General features: G+C 44.2%; 1 protein-coding gene across 1 annotated transcript in view; it reads left to right on the forward strand.

The window, feature by feature from the left end:
- LOC137375617 (collagen alpha-1(XXIII) chain-like) overlaps nt 1-22316 on the forward strand; it is a 339099-nt gene that overhangs the window by 98548 nt on the left and 218235 nt on the right. The window contains exon 4 of the mRNA XM_068042994.1: nt 15257-15264. Coding sequence (XP_067899095.1) covers nt 15257-15264 — 8 coding nt within the window. The remainder of the gene's footprint in view (nt 1-15256; nt 15265-22316) is intronic.

The following is a 22316-nucleotide window of genomic DNA, read 5'->3' on the forward strand; positions in this document are numbered from 1 at the left end:
CTAAGTCTCTTTGACTCGCCACACTTTAGCCCCGCCTTTATGGCTGCCCGCCAGCTCTGGTGATCACTGGCAACTGACTCCCACGACTTGTGATCAATGTCACAGGACTTCATGTCGCGTTGCAGACGTCTTTAAAGCAAAGACATGGACAGCCGGTGGGTCTGATACCAGTGATGTGCTCTCTGTACAATGTGTCCTTGGGGATTCTGCCATCTTCCATGCGGCTCACATGGCCAAGCCATCTCAAGCGCCACTGGCTCAGTAGGGTGTATAAGCTGGGGATGTTGGCCGCCTCGAGGACTTCTGTGTTGGAGATACGGTCCTGCCACCTGATGGCAAGGATTCTCCGGAGGCAGAAAAGATCGAATGAATTGAGACGTCGCTGTTGGCTGACATACGTTGTCCAGGCCTCGCTGCCGTAGAGCAAGGTACTGAGGACACAGGTTTGATACACTCGGACTTTTGTGTTTCGTGTTAGTGTGCCATTTTCCCACACTCTCTTGGCCAGTCTGGACATAGCAATGGAAGCCTTTCCCATGCACATGTTGATTTCTGCATCGAGAGACAGGTTACTGGTGATAGTTGAGCCTAGGTAGGTGAACTCTTGAACCACTTCCAGAGCGTGGTTGCCGATATTGATGGATGGAGCATTTCTGATGTCCTGTCCCATGATGTTCGTTTTCTTGAGGCTGATGGTTAGGCCTAATATTGCCTTATGTGGCTCAGTGTCTAATTTTGCTTTATAATCCTTCTGTGAAGTGCGTTGGGATGTTTTATTACGTTAAAGGTAGTCTAAATACAAATTGTTGTTTTAGGATAAATGATGAGCAGTGCAACTCAAATAAACTAAGCTGGGTTTACATGGTAAATTCTTTTTTAGTAAAACTTTTTCTCAAACCTGGTACACTATTCCCTCCTTGTGGCAGTTTGAGTTTTACCATAACCTATAGTGTACAGTCACATATATTTCTTCAGAGCTCTTGCTTTAATACAGTGTCGACCAATACATTAGCATCTAGCAACATGTGGAAAATTATGAAAAGATATGAAATTGCATTTCTAATTAGTTAATAAAAATAAGTAATGCACACCATCGTTAAGCATGTGCTCTCAATACTCATATTCACGCCTTCTCATAGGCATATACAACAGACTAAACAGATGGCTCCCAAAAGCAGCTATTTGCAGAAAGTTTGGAGCAATAGGATGTAATATTATTGTCAATTCTTTTTCCACAAAGTATGATTTTTATTGTTGAAACAAACCATAAAGACAATGGATATTTCCGAGCCTCCTTTGCTGCAGAAAAATAATTGGCCCTAACTGTTAAGGAACCTCCAACAAAGGAGATGTTTTAAAATATTATGAGTACAGCAATTCTAAATCAGTACTTTTCTATCATGTAACTGTTTTAACAAGTTTGTAGCTGATGCATTGACTCGTTATTAGATGCACAACAACAGTTTCTATTAAAAGCTGTTACAATGCATCAGCTCTTTGTACCATCTACATATAAAAATTTTGCATCTGGTGCATGGGAAAAATGTGTATTCAAGACAGCTAACATTTTTGATATAGCTATAGGGCGTAGATCCTTCAAATTGTCTCAGTCATCCCATTCACTAAACAAAAATGACCTTGAAATTCTATGTCATTTACTTTTGCAGTGTAAAATTGGGATATCTTTTTCTCTTGGGCAGCAAGATGTTTCCACTGGTTTTTCCAGTCCAAATTGATCTCCCTAAGCTTAAGTTATAACTTGACCCCTTTCCACAATCCATTTATCGTGTTCTTAGACATCTCATTATAACATAAGGGTCATTGGTTTGCAGCCTCAAATTGGCTGGTTTTACAGTTGCAGTACACTAGGGATAAGTTAGAATGAAAGAAATAAGACATAGCTGTTGCTGCCAAGATCAGTTCTTCAGGAAATGAGGAATTTCCAAGTCTGGAAAATGCAGAGAGTTTGAGATTTTGACCTATCCCGACCACCAAAGAAAGTTTTGCTGTAGTATGTATGTTATTCCCTTTGCATAACTGGATGGAACGAAGAAGAGTCAGGCAGCATTCCGGAGGATAGGCACAACCAGATATTCCACCTCACCACCCCCAAAAAATATATAGACAGGCAAACCAATCCTGAAAGGACCTTAATGCACACCTATGTGTTAGAAGAGTGCATTTTACCAAATAAGCAATAGGGGAGCATTGTTACCTACTGCATGAAGAGTTGCACATGGTCATCTGCTGACACCCCTGTCTGTGCCTAGTAAGGGGAGAAAAAAGTTTCAATTTTTATGGTACAGGGCACATCAGGTAGTCAGGGATCTCTAATATGTCATTGTCGACAGGAATAGTGCCGGAAGACTGGAGGATTGCAAATGTTGTCCCCTTGTTCAAGAAGGGGAGTAGAGACAGCCCTGGTAATTATAGACCTGTGAGCCTTACTTCGGTTGTGGGTAAAATGTTGGAAAAGGTTATAAGAGACAGGATTTATAATCATCTTGAAAAGAATAAGTACATTAGAGATAGTCAGCACGGTTTTGTGACGGGTAGGTCGTGCCTCACAAACCTTATTGAGTTTTTCGAGAAGGTGACCAAACAGGTGGATGAGGGTAAAGCAGTGGATGTGGTGTATATGGATTTCAGTAAGGCGTTTGATAAGGTTCCCCACTTTAGGCTATTGCAGAAAATACGGAAGTATGGGGTTGAAGGTGATTTAGAGCTTTGGATCAGAAATTGGCTAGCTGAAAGAAGACAGAGGGTGGTGGTTGATGGCAAATGTTCATCCTGGAGTTTAGTTACTAGTGGTGTACCGCAAGGATCTGTTTTGGGGCCACTGCTGTTTGTCATTTTTATAAATGACCTGGAAGAGGGTGTAGAAGGGTGGGTTAGTAAATTTGCAGATGACACTAAGGTCGGTGGAGTTGTGGATAGTGCCGAAGGATGTTGTCGGGTACAGAGAGACATAGATAGGCTGCAGAGCTGGGCTGAGAGATGGCAAATGGAGTTTAATGCGGAAAAGTGTGAGGTGATTCACTTTGGAAGGAGTAACAGGAATGCAGAGTACTGGGCTAATGGGAAGATTCTTGGTAGTGTAGATGAACAGAGAGATCTTGGTGTCCAGGTGCATAAATCCCTGAAGGTTGCTAACCAGGTTAATAGGGCTGTTAAGAAGGCATATGGTGTGTTAGCTTTTATTAGTAGGGGGGTCGAGTTTCGGAGCCACGAGGTCATGCTGCAGCTGTACAAAACTCTGGTGAGACCGCACCTGGAGTATTGCGTGCAGTTCTGGTCACCGCATTATAGGAAGGATGTGGAAGCAATGGAAAGGGTGCAGAGGAGATTTACTGGGATGTTGCCTGGTATGGAGGGAAGGTCTTACGAGGAAAGGCTGAGGGACTTGAGGTTGTTTTCGTTGGAGAGAAGGAGGAGGAGAGGTGACTTAATAGAGACATATAAGATAATCAGAGGGTTAGATAGGGTGGATAGTGAGAGTCTTTTTCCTCGGATGGTGATGGCAAACACGAGGGGACATAGCTTCAAGTTGAGGGGTGATAGATATAGGACAGATGTGAGAGGTAGTTTCTTTACTCAGAGAGTAGTAAGGGCGTGGAACGCCCTGCCTGCAGCAGTAGTAGATTCGCCAACTTTAAGGGCATTTAAGTGGACATTGGATAGACACATGGATGAAAATGGAATAGTGTAGGTCAGATGGTTTCACAGGTCGGCGCAACATCGAGGGCCGAAGGGCCTGTACTGCGCTGTAATGTTCTAATTCTAATTCTAATTCTAATATCAGCAATGGTACCTTCTATAATGCTACAATGAGGCACATGCCTCTAGCAAAGTAGCCATAGAGAGGGCCATTGGGTTTTAACAGGGTGCTTTCACTGCCTTGATAGGTCAAAAGGGGTCTGCACTATGCTCTAGCTCATGTGTTCCAAGAATTCCCACATAGTTGTAACCTGCTGTTGTCTGCACAACTTTGCCATATGAAAGACCTGGACTTGGACATTCCTGATCGTTGCTTTGGAGGCAGAAGCACATGAAGCACAGCATTATGATGACCATCATTCAGTGACAGATACAAGGGGCATTGGAGCACAACTGATCACTGAATTCCCTCTTTAAACATGAACTGTATTCAGCATAAATCTCCTGGAATTGAATTTTCTTTTTAAATGAACCACAATGGATATTAAAATGCTGCAATAAGATGGCTGCCGAGAGTCAGGTGACTTTTGCAATTTCGGTCCAGACTCAGAAGTATCTCAAGCCTCCGGAAAGTTCCTAATTGAATGACTATGGGTGGAGTGCCTCCCTTGAATGGACATTTTTTTTTTTTCCAGAATATACTTTATTCATAAAAATCTGTAAAAAAATACATTACCAAACAGTTTCAAACAGCACCAAGTCAAAAAATACAAACCGTGCAGAGGCGATCAGTTTCCTTCAATACAATCATGAGTTGCCTCACAACCCTTCCATTTCATTTGTCATGCCATATACATTTTTACATTTTACAGCAAATGAAAATTTTCCCAATACAGTTCGAGGGGTTTCCCATAGATCCAGCCCCTCCATTCAGCTTGGTGGGGGGACCTTACACAGTGGTCTTTCCCCATTGAGCCTTTGCTACGGCTGCCCCAAGCTTTAGTGCGTCCCTCAGCACGTAGTCCTAGACCTTGGAATGTGCCAGTCTGCAACATTTGGTGGTGGACAACTCTGCGCTGGAAGACCAGCAAGTTTCGGGCAGACCAAAGGGCGTCTTTCACCGAATTGATAGTCCTCCAGCAGCAGTTGATGTTTGTGTCGGTGTGCGTCTCTGGGAACAGCCCGTAGAGCACAGACTCCTGTGTTACCGAGCTGCTTGGGATGAAACTCGACAAAAACCACTGCATCTCTTTCCACACCTGCTTTGCAAAGACACATTCCAGAAGGAGGTGGGCAACCGTCTCTTCTCCACCACAGCCACCGCAGGGGCATTGCGCGGAGGGGGCGAGCTTTCGGGCGTGCAGGAAGGATCTGACGGGGAGGGCTCTTCTCACCACTAGCCAAGCTACATCTTGGTGCTTGTTTGAAAGTTCTGGTGATGAGGCATTCCGCTAAATGACCTTGGCAGTCTGCTCGGGGAACCATCCAACAGGATCCACCGTCTCCTTTTCCCGTAGGGCCTTGAGGACATTCCGTGCAGACCACTGCCTGATGGATCGGTGGTCAAAGGTGTTTTCCTGCAGAAACTGCCCAACGAAGGATAGGTGGTACAGCACAGTCCAACTGGATGGAGCGTTCCGCGGCAATGTGACCAGGCCCATCCTTCGCAACACCGGGCACAGATAAAACCTCAGCACGTAGTGACACTTGGAGTTTGCGTACTGGTGGTCTCCACACAGCTTGATGCAGCCGCACACGAAGGTAGTCATCAGGATGAGGGCCACGTTGGGTACATTTTTCCCGCCTTTATCCAGAGGTTTGAACATCGTGTCCCTCCGGACCTGGTCCATTTTGGATCCCCAGATAAAGCGGAAAATGGCTCAGGTGACCGCCACAGCGCAGGAGTGAGGTATGGGCCAGACCTACGCCACGTACAGCAACAACGTGAGTGTCTCGCACCTGATGACCAGGTTCTTACCCACAATGGAGAGAGATCGCTGCCCCCACATTCTGAGCTTGTGTTGTACCTTGGCTACTCGCTCCTCCCAGGTTTTGGTGCATGCCACGGCCCTTCCGAACCATATCCCCAGCCCCTTCATGTAGTTTGACCCGATGGTGAAGGGGACAAAGGATCGGTTAGCCCAGTTCCCAAAGAACATGGCCTCACTCTTGCCGTGGTTAACTTTGGCTCCCGAGGCCAGTTCAAACTGGCTTCCCGGAGCTGAGGTGCGCCAGACGTGTCTTTGCTCTCGGTGTCCCGGAGCTGGGATGCGCTGGCCATGTCGTTAGGCGTGGCGCTTTAGGGTTGGGGCTCGCCAGTCCCATCACAGCTTCCCGTGCCCGGGGGCTGGGGGGCTTTATCTTCCAGCTCCTTGGAGTTCTGCCGCCTCCTTTGAAGGGGCCATCGTTCCAGCACTTCCTCGTCCAGTGAAGAGGAGCTGTTGTAGTCTGTCTCAGAAGGTAGCCTCCTCTTGTCACTGGTTTGGGTGGTGGCCTGTTGCACTTTTGGAGGTCTTTTCTTTGTGGTTTTACTTTGCACCACTTGTCACTGACCTGTTTGTCCATCTGCTGCTTCCTCCTTCATTGATTCTGTCCGTGGAGAAGGGGTTTCCGGGCGCAGGGTAGGTGCTGGGTCGCTGGTTTCAGCTGCCTCCCCTTTCTTCTCCTTCTCAGGTATACTTTCCTCGTTGCGGAGAAGGTTGCTTGTCTCATTTCGAACACCAGATGCCTTCGTCGTACCTTCTCCCGCACAAAGTTGCAACACTTAGTCTGCTTACAGTCCTTGGTCTGATGGCCTTCCTCCCTGCAGTTCTTGCAAACAACCGTGCTGCAGTTAGCTGCCACGTGACCAGATTTGCCACAGGTGCGACAATCTCTGGGCTGCCCAGCGTAGACCAGGAAGCCTCGACCTCCCCCGATAGCGAAGCTGGAGGGAGGGTGGATGATGGCTCCACTGGCATCGACCTTCAAGGTCACCTTGACCTGCCTGCCGCTTGCTGGTCCAAATCCCAAAGGGGTCCTTGACATCAGTGCTGCTGCCGGCCACCTCAACGTACCTGGCGAGAAAGGTGAGTACATCCACCACAGGAACATGGGGATTGTAGAGGTGAATTGTCACCACCCGGTCGCGTTGTGACGGAAGCGTGAAGAGCGGCTCCGCTGTGAGGATCAACAGTGGCACCCGGTCCCCTTTCTCCTTGAATGGACATACCAAGACAAAAACCATTTGTGGAATTCACACCACCTATTGTTTGTGGTCTGACCCAGAACTCAATATCTATGGACTCCTAGACTCGCTGTCCCCGAGCTTGAAACTTAACAAAGAGAGCTGTAACAAAACAGTTAAATAATAAGTAGGTGCGAATGGCCACCATCTATCCCCACTGTATTAACAATGGCTTCACCTTCATTCATTCTGGGTCGAAAACACACTGATTACGGACAGTTAAGGGAAGGGAACTGGGATTTCAGTTCTCTCAATTCTGTCCGTAACAGGAAGTTGTTCTTCAGTAGAGCTTTGATCAAACCCACATGGAGTACCTTGTTTAGTTTTGGGCAGTGCATGTCAGGATAGATATATTGACCTTGGAGCAGGTACAATGCAGATTCACCAGAATGATACCAGGCTTAAAGGGTTAAATTGAGAACAGTTTGCATAAATTTGGTTTGTATTCTCTTGAGTTTAAAACATTGACTGGTGATCCAAATGAGGTGTTTAAAATGGTAAAGGCAAAAAGTGTAGACCCAGAGAAACCATTTCCTCTGGTGGGGGAATCTAGAACAAAAGGGCATAATTTTAAAATGTGAGCTAGGCCATTTAGAGTGAAGCTAGGAAGTACTTGTTCACATATAGGGTAGTGGAAATCTGGAATTTACTCCCACATATGGGTGTAGATGCTGAGTCAATTTAAATTTTCAAGATCAAGATTGACAGATTTTTGTTCGGTAATGGTATCAAGGGATATGGAGCAATGGTGGGTAAATTAAGTTGAAGTACAGATCAGCTTTGATCTAATTGAATGGTAGAACAGGCTCAAGTGCCTGAATGGTCTATTCCTGTTCCAATATCTTTGCCACATAACTCATTCACATCCAACTTCAAAGAAAGGTTCAATCCTTGCCATGTGTAAGGGCAGAGGTTTGATGTGCTGTTGTGTTCTAGGATGTGTACCACAACGTTAGGAAAGAGTAGGTGCTCAGTTTGGACTTTGTTATACTCAAGTAGAATATACATTTTGCTACTTGTGGCAATTTGGCAGCCTTAGTACTTCCAGGACCAATTGGCAATCGTGCATGGAAATAGGTCACTTCCTCCAACCCACTATCTAACTCCTATTTTTTGCCTATAGATTGGGTATGACAGGGATCAATTTCCCCCCAGAGCTTTTGAAATTATCACGTACTAATATGATTCAGAGGAGAGGTGTGGTGCACAATTAGTTTGGTGATAGGATGAATGGGTAATTTCACAGATAACCAAAGAACCAAAATATTGAGATTGCAGCTTTCTTTTTGCATTTTTAAAAAATATTTTGGTGAGGCCTAAGAAAGGGGCAATTCCATGGTCCTGGCAGAGAGCTGCACATGTAGGGAACATGGGTGAAGAGTCACTAATTTACTGTTTAGTCCTATCACCGACCTCCAGTCCCAGAGAGAAGTGTTCACATTTGGGAGCACAGAGAGTGCAGAATTAATTCTGTGGACATCTGCAGAAAAGCAAGGGTGCTGATTAAATGGTTTAGCCTTCTATTCTGGCGACAATGACTATGCTAGTGGTTGTATTACTTTACTCCAAGATTAATTCCCAAAACTTGTAGCCAGCACAACCAATCAAAATTAAAGCATAGATAGCTTAAAAATTCTACACACATGTAATCATTCAACAACATGGGAGGACCACATTTTCTGCACATTGTTCCAATTCACCTTTCTAAGTACTTTTATTTATAGTTGCTTTCTTTTTCAAATTTGAAAACTGCAATATGGCAGAATCCTTGGGTGAAGCCATTCTTCTGATGGCACTTTCAAAGAGGCCATCATGAATAATATAAATGTGGCAAAGCCAGTGAATTTTAAATCAGTAATAACCAATCAATGGTCAAACCACCATCGAATCTCTGGGAGAGTGAAGTAGCTACATTATCTTCTATTTGGTGGCACGATAACAAACTCTTCCAAGGACCACAGATGTTGATTCTGCAAAAGTGGGCGGAAAATAGATTTTTATTTTAAAGTTTGAACTTTTGGTGGCTGGGTTATATTTTGGAATTGTTCCAGTTAGCTTGTGAGCTTCAACCTGCAATAAAAATAAATATCTGGAGAGATGTAAAACAGGCTGCCAATTCACTAACACCCATTTTACACTATTGCACAGTCAAAATCTAAATCAGATTGTCTGATCCAAACCTGAGTGGATAATAATCTTCCGTTTACTGTGTAGATTCCTCGATATATTTATATTTCCCACCCTTTTTTTTCCGCTGACAACCTTTTGCAGTTTTACTGTTTTGCCTTTCTGCCATGTTTCCTGTTAAGTCTACAGGATGCAATAGTCTGGGTTACAGATGTCTTTTTAGTACCTGCCAACAAAGCTGCATAACATGCCTATAAGAGGGCTATAGATCTGCTTCCGTTAGTTTGGCCTGTCTTCCTTTCTCCCTCTCTGACTAGAGATTGATTGCTCCACAACCTTGCTGATCTGACTGCATATTTACAAACTGATTCTAAGTACTTGAAGTTACCAGTAGTAAAGGATGCTGCTCTAGCATGCAGTACACCTGAATACATTTTGAGGTTAAAACTCTCCTTACTCCAGCTGTGCTTTTCTTCCTTCAAAAAAAAGTTAGTCCATTGACCCTGGCGAGTACATCTACTGATGCTGTGATGAAAATTGTCAGTGTAAACATTGCATGCAAGCTTCTTAGTGCAATATAAATTATCTTTGGCAGAATTCCTGTCATCACTGATACAATTTGGCATTGCAGATTTGTTGAACCAATTGCCCAGCTCTAACCTGTTTTATTTAGGCCTCGAGCTGTCTTTCTCATCTGCAATTGTTTTGCAGTGTCTGTCTGAGAAATCCTTGAGCATAAACTGCTATAGCCAACTTGAAAAAGTAACACTACTCACAGCTGTTTACAATGACTTTTCTGTTACATATTATGATACATATGGTTCACATGTATTAGTGTTAACAAAAAAAAGTAGTCTGTGTTAATGACATTATTCACAAGAGAGCTGCGATCCTAATAAATTGTTTAGGAATAACTATTAATTTTTGTGTAGTTATATGCGATGCCAGTTACCAAAACAAAAAGGTTACTTAGATTTGTTTTAATTCATGTTCTTAAGTACTCATGGAATAGTTAGGTAAACACATTTCAGTATCGAACAACTGCATGGCCTGCAGTATCCTTTGCATTTGTGCACAGATACACCTGTAATTTGGGCACAAGCTTATTGTATGGCTCAAAAGATCACAGAAATTTGGTTATAAGCAAGCCATCTGCTTAAGTACAATATGGCAAAGCCTTATCCATCTTTTACGTCCATCCAATATACCCTCAGCCCACAAAACTGGCCATGTTCCAACTCTCAAATGAAAGACGAGAAAAAAAGGCACAAACTAACAGAAGCTCATGACTGATGTGCCTAACATGCATGAATGATGGTTATATGGGCAGGAACTGACATTTTAAGACTCAAAAGAAGAAATATGCTGGTGCGGGTTCAGTGTTTCCTTGGGCCCTGATTGCTTATGTTGATTTAGGCCCATTTTTATAAAAGTGAAATACTGTGGATGCTGCAAGTCTGAAACAATACCAGAAAGTGCTGGAAATACTCAGCAGGTCTGGAAGCATCTGTGAAGAGAGAAAAACAGAATTCACATTTCAGGTCGATGACTTTTCATCAGTTCTGAACTAATGAAGGGTCATCGACCTGAAACATTGGTTGGAATTTTATGCCCCCCCCACCTTGCAGGAGTGGGCTGGTGGTGGGAGGGAGTTGTAAAATTGAGTGGGAGGCGGAGGGGGGCCATTCCTGATGCCTTCCCACCCCACTGCAATTTTACGAAGGGCAGCGGCGGCGAGAAGCCTGTTCCAGGCTGATGAAGCCCTTTAAGTGGCCAATTAACTACCACTTAAGGGCCTCCTCCCACTGATGCTGAGGGGCAGGTGGCTGAGGGCCCACAGGAGGCTGCCAAGTAAAACCTGGCAGCTCCTTGCTGGCTGGGGGGCCCTCCTAATCGGGCATCCTGTGCCCCAAGGAAGGCCCCACCACGGCCCAACCACCCCCACTACACAACACTCCTCCACCACTCCCAACAACCAACCATCCCCCCCCCCCCACCCGACCAATTGTCCCTAGCAAGACCCCAGAAATTTACCTTTTTTTTCCAGGGCTGCCATCCCTCTTGTTGCTGAGGTTGGCTGCAGTCCCAGCAGTGGCCAATGCTCCCGCTGATTGGCCGGCATCTCTTGGAGGCTGGATTTCCTGCCTCAGAGGGGAGGAAAGTTCCGCCCAAGGCCAATTAAGGGCCAGGGGAGTGTAAAATCCTGACGTGGCTCGTCTGACTCAGTGGAGGTGGGCTCACTCCCGACCTTTTGGCTGGCAGGCAGGGCCTCCCACCCAATGTCAAATTCCAGCCATTAACTCTGTTTCTGTCTCCATGGATGCTGCCAAAGCTGCTCAGTATTTCCAGAACTTTGTTTTTATTTTGCCATTTTTATGTTCAGGCATTTTCCAATGAATTTGGACGTAATTTGGCATCAGCAAAATTAAAGCAATATTGTGCACAAATTTTGGGTGTAACTTCCGGGTTGTGTGCAAGGAAGAAACCCTAGATCTATATTTTGAAAGATTTTCCAACTTTTTTCTGCTTGTAACCAAAAGCTGCAAAGCATATGTAAGTAGAGGCATTTATCTTTATCATTTGTATTGCTGATGTCAACATTCCAGCAATAATAGCCATGAGCAATCATAGATTATAATGGTTATTGGCTTTGGCTTTGACAGAAGACCATTAAACTAATTGGTTTACTGTCTTGTAGTAAGTAGAATGATGGCTAATACCTGCAATATTATGATTAGTGAGTTCATATAACCAGTGATTTTTTTCAAAAATTGCTTTGAGAACAACATAGAAGAAGAAATAGCCTAATCAGCCCTTGTGTCTCACTATTCTATTAGATCATGGCTAATTTGTACCTCAATTCCACTTTCTCACCATATCCCTTGGTCCCTTACTTAAAAATCTATCGATTTCAGTCTTGAAAACTTAATTTGGCTCAGCACCCACAGTCTTTTGGGGGAGAGAATTCTGGATGGCCACTCTCCTTTGTGTGAAAAAATACTTCGTGATTTTACTCCCTACTAGCTCTGTCAAGATTATACTCATTTATTCTGGATTCCCCACCAGAGGAAATAGTTTCTATGTATGCACCCTATCAAATTTATCATTTTAAACCCTTCAATTACATCATCATTTGGTTTTCTGAACTTGGTGGAATACAAACTAGGTTTATGCAACTTGTCCTTATAATTTAACTCCTTAAGCCTGCTATCATTCTGGTGAGTCTGCACTATATTCTCTCCAAGATCAAAATACCTTTGAGGCACAGTGCACAAATGTGAACACAATATTCCAGATGGGATCTGACCATGGCTGTAGTATAACTGAGGCGTCACTTCCTCACTCTTGTATTACAACACTCTTGAGATAAAGGTCAACATTCCATCAATCTTTTTTTTATTACTTCTTGTACCTGGGCACTAGCTTTTAGTAATTTGTTTAATGGACACCTAAATCCTTGGCTCTTTCACAGCTACCGGTCTCCTATTTCTTCTAAATTTATTCCAGTTTGTCTTCCTCGAATCCAAAGTGGATAACTTCACACTTCGCCACATTGAATTCATTCTGGAAGTGCGATCAGAAAAAGCAGCTCAGAAATGAGAGAATGAGTTGAACAAGATATGCAAGTGGTCAAAGGAATGTCAGATGAAATTTAATGCAGACAAGGGTAAAATGATACAAATAGGAAGGAAAAATAGATGACACCCATACTCCATCAATGTGTTGAAAAAGCTTAAGATGAAGCTGAAAGAGACCTAGAGGTCTTTATAAACTATTTGCTAAACAGGTAACAAGGCAGAGCAGCAATCAACAGAGCTAATGGATGTTGAACTACATAGGCAGAACAGGAGAATATAAGTCAGAAGAGGTAACAATCAAACTATATAGTGATCTGACCTTGAATACTTCTTCCAGTTGTGATTGCTAAGAAACAAGATAAGCATTCAAGTGCTGGAGACAGTGCAGAGAAGAGCTATGACCCTGATTCCCAGTGTCAAGGGTTCAAGTTGTGAGGGAAGACTATATTGACATGGGCTTTTGAACCTGAAAAGTATTCATCTGAGAGGTGATCTTATAAAGACATGAGATTGTCATAGGTATAGAAAAGGTTAATCCAGAATATTACTTTGAATTGAACTCCAAAAGTAAAACTCGGGGGACACAGGTTCAAACTAGTAAACAGATAATTTTAGGAATGATATCAGGTAATTCTTCTTCATACAAAGAGCGCTTAAGTGTACGGGATAAACCCCCAAAAAGAATAGTGGAGGAAAACACACTGAAATCATTTAAGAAAAAATTGGTTGCTACAATGGGAGAGGGGGAATCTCCCTGGACTGAAGAATTAAGTTGGGATCAATTGCCTACCTCCCTGTAATTATCCTGTGAGCTTGTGTCATCAATTACAGAGTTTGACAAGTTTCCCATTTCAATGAATTGCATACTGCTCCTAATTTTTCCCAGCCTCTACACCTAGTATCCTGTCAGCAATGTTGAATATAGAATTACTCCCTTAAAGGGAAAAGGAAGTCCAAGGGAATACTTTTTGTTCAAAGTACTCCCACCTTTTATAGTGGAAAATAATAGGCTCACAATCAGGGTCACAATTTCCTATTAGTCAGGGTGCAGCTCTGAAGGAAAGGTGCACTGGGATAGTGTGTTAAATTCTGGGGTGTAGATTCTCCACTCTCTAGCAGGGTTTTCCAAAGTCAAACAGTTCTCAGGTCAGTTTGAAGTCGTTATTGATTGCAATAGAGCCGCTCTGATACCTATTCATAATTGCCATCCTTAGGGTGGCTCAGGAAGAATGGAGGCCAAAGGGACTGTATTTTAACACTTCAACCCACTGGCAGTGAGGGGCCTGGTAGCGTGTGGGGAACCTGGAAGTTTCAGCAGCACATTTGTTAGTGGCTTTTTAGCCCAGCAACTGCATTAGCATCTGACTTCTTTCCTGACCAGTTAGCATGAGCAAGTGTGATGACAACCTGCAAGAGTGTATTTCAGCTGAAGTATTTAAAGGGACCCTGCCAGGATGAAAGTTGAAGGATAGTCCAGGAGTTCCAACACACAAAAAAACTGCAACAAAGGAGCCATAATGTTGCATGGCAGCACCTCACTTCAGTGATGCCTCACTAGAGCTGATGCTGTGGGCTATAGGGGCCCGCAGGGAGATTCTCTTTCCTGCCAACAGGAGGAATAAGCCAGCCTCACAGAACAAGTAGGTCGGGCTGAAAGTAGCGCAGGAGGTCAGCAGTAGGAGTGTGGTCCCATGCTCCTGCATAGAGTGCTGGAAGTGGATTAATTATCCTGATTAGGTCTGGAAAGGTGAATGGCATGGAACATTTAAGTATATCCTGATGTGCGTCTCACCCTCATTTCCCCACACTCAACTTTCCCCAGCCTTCTCCTGCACCTCACTCCTCATACCAACTTACCTTGCAGGTGTACATCCCTCTCTGTCTAGGCAGCTCCTCACATCCCCATTTGACCATCCACCACTGACACTCACCCTCATTCTAATACAACGTCACATCTGACCCTCACAGTGACCTCCACAAATGATGTCCATGCACTCACTCAACACACTCCATTACTCTCATTCATAGGTCTCATCTCTCCCTCTTTGCAGGAGAAGAGAGCACAGGGTGAGGCAGAGAACCGGAGGTGGCCCTCCAGCATCTCCATACTGACTGCTGCAGAGGAGGAGGCGCTAGAGATAGCTGAGTCGCGGCACGCCTGGCCATCGGAGATGGAGAGATGGGGCTCTCTCCACTATGTGGTGACAGAATGAAATATCACACAGTCACATGGCATACAACACTCACTCATGTTGATTTGATGTCAGCAATCAGTGAAATATGATCATATGCACAATGATGACTTAACACCTTCTTACCTTGACAGTTCTAAATCATGTCTTTCATCTCCCACAGGCCCATCAAGCGTCATGCAGGAGATAATGTAGGAGGAGGACAAACACTTCTCAAAGGAGGTTATTCACTCATGCAGACCATGCACCATCTCAGATACACACACCTCGGTGGGACCAGAAAGACATGCAACTGCGTTCTAACATCACAAGTGAGTAAGAGCAAGTGTTGAAGATACGGACATCAATGGAGACTCCCTGTCAGAAGGCGCAGAAGGCTCCAAGCTCTGCTCAGCAGCACGCAGATGTTGAGCCTTGGGGGCTGTTGATGAACAGGATCATTCTGGAGCAGCAGAAAATACGTGAGGTGCTGTCAGCCTTTCCAGTCACACTGTAAGTTATTGGAGAGTGATTGGAGGAGTCTGACTCAAGCATGAGTGCCATGATGTCATAGGCCTTTGCAATCATATATATGTCCATGGAAAGTGTGATCACCTTCATGGATCATCAAATGCGGCAGTCAAAAGAGTGCATGTTTTCCATCACCAATGGCCTGCACACTCTGAATGCCACATTAAATAGGATTGATGATAATTAGGCTTGGTCCTTCAGAGCCTCAATGATGTTCGGCAATTTGCTCTATAGCTCATTGCTAACAGGGAAGTGTGGGTGGGCCATGAGAGGGAAGATGGAGAAAGACGATGCAGAAGTGGGGACTCTGCTCAAAGTGCTTCAACTTCTCACTTGTTACCCCTCCCCACTCCCACCCATCACCCCAGTCAGAGCCCCACATGCTGCCTTCTGTCCTGATGGCCAAGTCTGCCCCTGGTGCAGATGGGGCAGGCTTTGGAAGGGTACTCACAGGCTCTAAAACCCAGAGGGTGTCAGCCAAGAACATCTGAGCAGCCAGAGCAGGAGAACAAGCAGCTTGCCTCTAGCTCTGCTGAAGGCACAGGGTTGCAATATATAAGAGCAGTAGAAAAATAAATAGTAAAGAATTGTAGTTGCACAAGGGTGTTTAACACAATGTTACATTGTTAAGTTTCAGCTTTTTTTTCAACTTTATTAGAATTATTCATCTGGACCATTTTCCTGTATTGTCCATTTTTGCCTGCTGCCCAAATGACCTTCTCGCTTGTGATAAATGATAAGACAAGAGTTAAAGATGAGCAATGGGTGTCTGTGACAGACAGGGATTCCTTGTCATTTGGAGGACTGCTTTGTGTAGGGGGATGGAAGTTCGACTGGGATCAGAATTCATCTGTTAGATGGGTTCACTCCTATTGTCTAACTGAAGCATACCTGAACTAGGCCATCCCGGGGTTCTGTGTGCGCTATGGTGGAGCCCTTGCCATATAAGGTCTCTCCTCCTCCTGGTCCTCATATTGCATATCATTCTCTCTGAAGAGGCAATGCACTCAACACCTTCGTCCTCCTGGAGCTCCAGTCTTCACTGCCGCACTATATTATGCAAGGCACAACACAACACTATCTTTCTCAATACAGGGCTGGTACATACTGTTGGGTGCCCAGATCTGCTCAGCCACCTGAAGCGCATCTTCAGCATCCCAACTGCTTGCTCAATCACAGCTCTTGTGGTCAGGTGACTTCGATTATATCACTTCTGGGCATTGCTAGCAGGGCTCCGAACGGGTGTCATCAGTCACATCTCCAGAGGGTACACCTTGTCTCGCAGGAGCCAGCCACCATTTCTGCTTCAAGTTGTGAAGAGCTCAGGGAGGCTTGACTGCTGCAAGATTAAAGCATCATGGCAGCTCCCTGGGAATCTTGCTCAAACTTGTATAATGATCTAGCTATGGTTGCACATTGATAGAGTGGATGCCGTTGTGGTTAACTCCAGAGGCTCTAGGGTGATATGAAGGCATCTTGATTGACATATGTGTGCAGTCAATTACTCCCCGACCTGTAGAAAACCAGCCAGAACTGCAAAGATGATCATCCGTTCATTGCGACTGACCTCATTGGTTGAAAGTTTTACGCAAGTCCTGACCCTGGCAAATCTGGTATTGGTGGCCTGTGAGATGCATTTCCGGGCAGCAGATTGTAAGATTCAGCAAATATCTCCTGCAGATCCCTGGAAGGAGCCAAAGGCAAAGAAGTTAATGACAGTAGTCATTTTTACAGCCACTGGCAATGTGTGTCCATCTGGTCCACTTGGCAGGAGGTCTTCTTCCAGCAGGCTGCAAATATCAGCAACCACCTGACCCAGTACCCTGAGCCTCCTGAGCCACTGGTGCTTGGACATGTCCAGGAAGCGAATCCTCTACCTGTAAACCCTTTGTTGGGGTTATCGCTTCCTGCGAGCTGCAGCTCTCTGCTGTGGAGTGGCAGGTGGGTGAGGAAAAAATTGTTGCTGCTGCTGCTCATCTTGTTCCTCATCTGAGGCCTAACATAAAACTGCATTGATGTTTGACAGATGGGAAATGCAGATCAGCTGCACAAAACTCCAAGTTAGTGGAAGTGACAGCCAAAGTTTTGGAAATCACCCTCAAAGCTATGAAAGCACACTTTCAGAACAGGTCCTGTGAGCAAAAGCCTTTCATTTGGCAAGGAAGCAGGTGTGAGGTCTGACTACTTAAAGGATTTTTTGTCTGTCATTTACTCAGCCTCCTCAAATCCTGCTCTCCTCTCGCCTTGATTTCACTGGCGAGTTCCATGAATAATCAGGAGCCCATGCAAACACAGTAAATGTTCAAATCCTGTGTTAAAAACACCTCTTAATGAGCACTTTACATTGTACAATTGCCAACCCGCCTCTCACGGGGTTTCCCGCATGTAGCCAATTGGTGGGTTGCTGCCAGCTTCCTGACACACTGTCAATTTCAGCCCTTTTAACCAGCTGCCCACTCCCAAACCCAGTCACTTTCTCAGTTTCAAATTCCTCCCAAGGTGTCTATGTTGTGAAGAAAACTTGATTTTTTTTTTAAAGTCAAAGACATTTATGGAAGAAGTGATTAGAATGAAAGGGCTGCCTTTGGACTTCTTTTCTCCTTTAAGTTCACACACCACTTATATGTAATCACTGCTATTACTGTTGAAACTGCTCAAATACCTCTTTCATTATTGAAGTAGTTTAATAGCCCACTCACCTTTTTATCCCATATGTCGTGCATTCAATCCATATTAATGCCTGACCTTTTGGGTCCTTGTGTGTTTGGTTTTTTTGTGCATTACTATTTTCTCTTGTAGCAATTGGGAGTATTTGAAAGGCACTGGCAAAAAAAAAACTGCATAAATTCTCAATGTATTTTTTGTGAGAATTCTTCTTTTCGATAGCCCTGTTAATGTACTGATTCAAATGTGATACACTCATACTCATTGCTACTCTAGTTAGTGTGTTGACTTGTAATCAATATTAAGTCATCCACTGGAAAATAATTTTTTTTTTAGGGTCAGGCCATAACATTTTCTGACGTTTTTAGTTGGTATCTATCACATAAGTACAGCAACTTCACACTGTTCCATGTGTTTCAATGTCGAGTCTCTCAGTGAAATAATAGTATAGCACACCTTCTGGAAGGGCAGGGCAACTTGGACAGCAGCTTCCTGATTCTGTGTTTAACTGTGCATGTGTGCTTGCCTGAAACTGCTGTCTAATTTACTCTTTAATAATGGTGAGTGCTGATAGCCTAACTGTTACTTTACCTCTAAAAATCAGAGCTATAATGATTTTAACAATGAGGTAAACGGTTTCAGCAAAAGGGAGCTCAAAGACATGCTCTAAAAAAAGTTGTTTATGTAGCCAACTTTGCATTCTTGAAATACACACATTCCTCTGAAATAAGATTTAATAAATAAAATTTAATACTAAGTTCAGTAGATGTCTATACAATATTAAAAATTCTATTTTTGAAATAAGGTATTTCTACAGTTAACCATGTTAATTTGTAACAGGTGTATGCAGAAGAACAGCTCCCAGAAGACAGGGTAGTGATTTGTCTGCCAGTTTAGCTATTAAATGATTAATTATGATGAAAACATTTTACTTGAGATCATTGGGGTAGATTTATGTCTTCTTTGCCTGCGCATAAAGTATCACTCAGGTGGAGGGCAAAGAGAATCGCTTGTAACAAAGCCTACCCAGTTTGCCCTTCTGTAGTAGATACGAACATACATACGAACATATAAATTAGGAGCAGGAGTAGGCCACTCAACCCCTCGAGCCTGCTCCGCCATTCAATAAGTTCATGGCTGAACTGATTACTGCACATTTCCACCTACCCCCGATAACCTTCTACCCCCTTGCTTATCAAGAATCTATCTAACTCTGCCTTAAAAATATTCAAAGACTCTGCTTCCACTGCCTTTTGAGAAAGAGAGTTCCAAAGACTCACGACCCTCTGAGAGAAAAAAATTCTCTTCTCTGTCTTAAATAGGCGACCCCTTATTTTTAAACAGTGACCCCTAGTTCATGATTCTCCCACAAGGGGAAACATCCTTTCCACATTCACCCTGACGAGATCACTCAGGATCTTATATGTTTCAATCAAATCGCCTTTTACTCTTCTAAATTCCAGCGGATACAAGCCTAGCCTGTCCAATCTTTCCTTGTAAGACAGGCCACTCATTCCAGGTATTAGTCTAGTAAACCTTCTCTGTATTGCCTCCAACGCATTTACATCCTTCCTTAAATAAGGAGACCAGTACTGTACACAGTACTCCAGATGTGGGCTCAGCAATGCCCTACTTTTGTATTCAATTCCCCTCGTGATAAACAATAACAATCCACTTTCTGCCCATTGGACACAGCACAGATTGGAAAATTGGACAGGAGAATGACATGCTGTCAACAAAGCCTGCTTGACTTTTCTTCCTTAGTGCCTCCTCATTGCCTACTTTTCCTCTTTATTCGCCATCCTGGCAACACTTTATGTGTGGAAATGAAGATGAAAATCAACAGATACTGTGTAGGAACAGGTGTAAAGTTTCAACAATCTGGTAGATTTCTCATTTTTGAGCATCATCTGGCCAGAGTGCACTGAGAAAAACTGGGTGGGGAAGTTGCATCATGTAAGAAAAATTGGACAGCTCTGTTTCAGACATGCAGCCTACAATGACTAATTTTCATTCCATTTAAACCTTACATCAATTGCAACAACCAAGAACACAAAAGAAAAAAGCATTGTCAAAACGAAGCAACTAAAAATGTTAAGATGTTGCACTCCCCTGCAACAAACACAAATGAGGGAAGCAAAATGCAATAAATATCATTGCTAAATAGAAAAAAAACTGCTACTCATGAAAGGAGCAATTACGAACTATAAAAATTAACTGATGAATTAACCTCCTAGAATGGACGCATTTTTGCTACAAGACAAAATGGAGTAAGAGGTCAGGTGACTGCACCTGTATTGCAAATATACACAATGACTGCTGGAGACTGAACACATCATTAGGTCTGGACCAGCCTTGAAGAAAGCATTAAAAATGCTAATGGCCTCATTCAATGTTAATGGCTACCTTATTCAACCAGTTGAACTAACAATGAGATAAAAGCAAAATACTGCGGATGCTGGAAATCTGAAACAAAAACAAGAAATGCTGGATTCACTCAGCAGGTCTGGCAGCATCTGTGGAAAGAGAAGCAGAGTTAACGTTTCGGGTCAGTGACCCTTCTTCGGAACTGACAAATATTAGAAAAGTCACAGATTATAAACAAGTGAGGTGGGGGTTGGGCAAGAGATAACAAAGGAGAAGGTGCAGATTGGACCAGGCCACATAGCTGACCAAAAGGTCACGGAGCAAAGGCAAACAATATGTTAATGGTGTGTTGAAAGACAAAGCATTAGTACAGATTAGGTGTGAATATACTGAATATTGAACAGCAGCAAGTGCAAACCTGAAGAAAAACAACCTGAAAAAAACAGTGGGTAAGCAAACTGAACAAACTAAGATGAAATGAAATAAATGCAAAAAAAGATTGTAAAAAATGTAAAAAGGAATGTAAAAAAAAAGAAGGAAGAAAAAATAACTAAAAATGACTAAAAATTAAAGTAAAGTGGGGGGCTGTCATGCTCTGAAATTATTGAACTCAATGTTCAGTCCGGCAGGCTGGAGTGTGCCTAATCGGTAGATGAGATGCTGTTCCTCGAGCTTGCGTTGATGTTCACTGGAACACTGCAGCAATCCCAGGACAGAGATGTGAGCATGAGAGCAGGGGGGAGTGTTGAAATGGCAAGCAACTGGAAGCTCAGGGTCCTGCTTGCGGACTGAGCGGAGATGTTCGGCAAAGCGGTCACCCAGTCTGCGCTTGGTCTCCCCAATGTAGAGGAGACCACACTGTAAGCAGCGAATACAGTATACTACATTGAAAGAAGTACAAGTAAATCGCTGCTTCACCTGAAAGGAGTGTTTGGGGCCTGGGATAGTGAGGAGAGAGGAGGTAAATGGGCAGGTATTATACCTCCTGCGATTGCAAGGGAAGGTGCCCTGGGACGGGGACGAGGTGGTGGGGGTAATGGAGGAGTGGACCAGGGTGTCGCAGAGGGAACGATCCCTTCGGAATGCTGACAGGGGAAGGGAGGGGAAGATGCGACTGGTAGTGGCAGCATCACGCTGGAGGTGGCGAAAATGGCGGAGGATGATCCTTTGGATATGGAGGCTGGTGGGATGAAAAGTGAGGACAAGGGGAACCCTGTCACGGTTCTGGGAGGGAGGGGAAGGGGTGAGGGTAGAGGTGCGGGGAATGGGTCGGACACGGTTGAGGGCCCTGTCAACCACAGTGGGGGGAATCCTCGGTTGAGGAAAAAGGAGGTCATATCAGAAGCACCGTCATGGAAGGTAGCATCATCAGAGCAGATGCGTCGGATATGGAGAAACTGGGAGAATGGAATGGAGTCCTTACAGGAGGTAGGGTGTGAAGAAGTGTAGTCGAGGTAGCTGTGGGAGTCAGTGGGCTTATAATGGATATTGGTAGACAACCTATCCCCAGAGATGGAGACAGAGAAGTCGAGGAAGGGAAGGGAAGTGTCAGAGATGGACCATGTAAAGGTGAGAGAAGGGTGGAAATTGGAAGCAAAGTTGATAAAGTTTTCTAGTTCGGGGCGGGAGCAGGAAACGGCACCGATACAGTCATCAATGTACCGGAAAAAGAGTTGGGGGAGGGGGCCTGAGTAGGACTGGAACAAAGAATGCTCGACATATCCCACAAAAAGACAGGCATAACCAGGACCCATGCGGGTACCCATAGCGACACCTTTTACTTGAAGGAAATGCATGGAGTTGAAGGAGAAGTTGTTCAATGTGAGAACAAGTTCAGCGAGGCGGAGGAGGGTGTTGGTGGACGGGGACTGGTTGGGCCTCTGTTCCAGGAAGAAGCGGAGAGCCCTCAAACCATCCTGGTGGGGGATGGAGGTGTAGAGCGATTGGACGTCCATAGTGAAGAGGAGGCGGTTGGGACCAGGAAACTGGAAATTG

Source organism: Heterodontus francisci, chromosome 12 (genome assembly GCF_036365525.1).
Source record: "Heterodontus francisci isolate sHetFra1 chromosome 12, sHetFra1.hap1, whole genome shotgun sequence".
NCBI classification, from domain to species: domain Eukaryota; kingdom Metazoa; phylum Chordata; class Chondrichthyes; order Heterodontiformes; family Heterodontidae; genus Heterodontus; species Heterodontus francisci.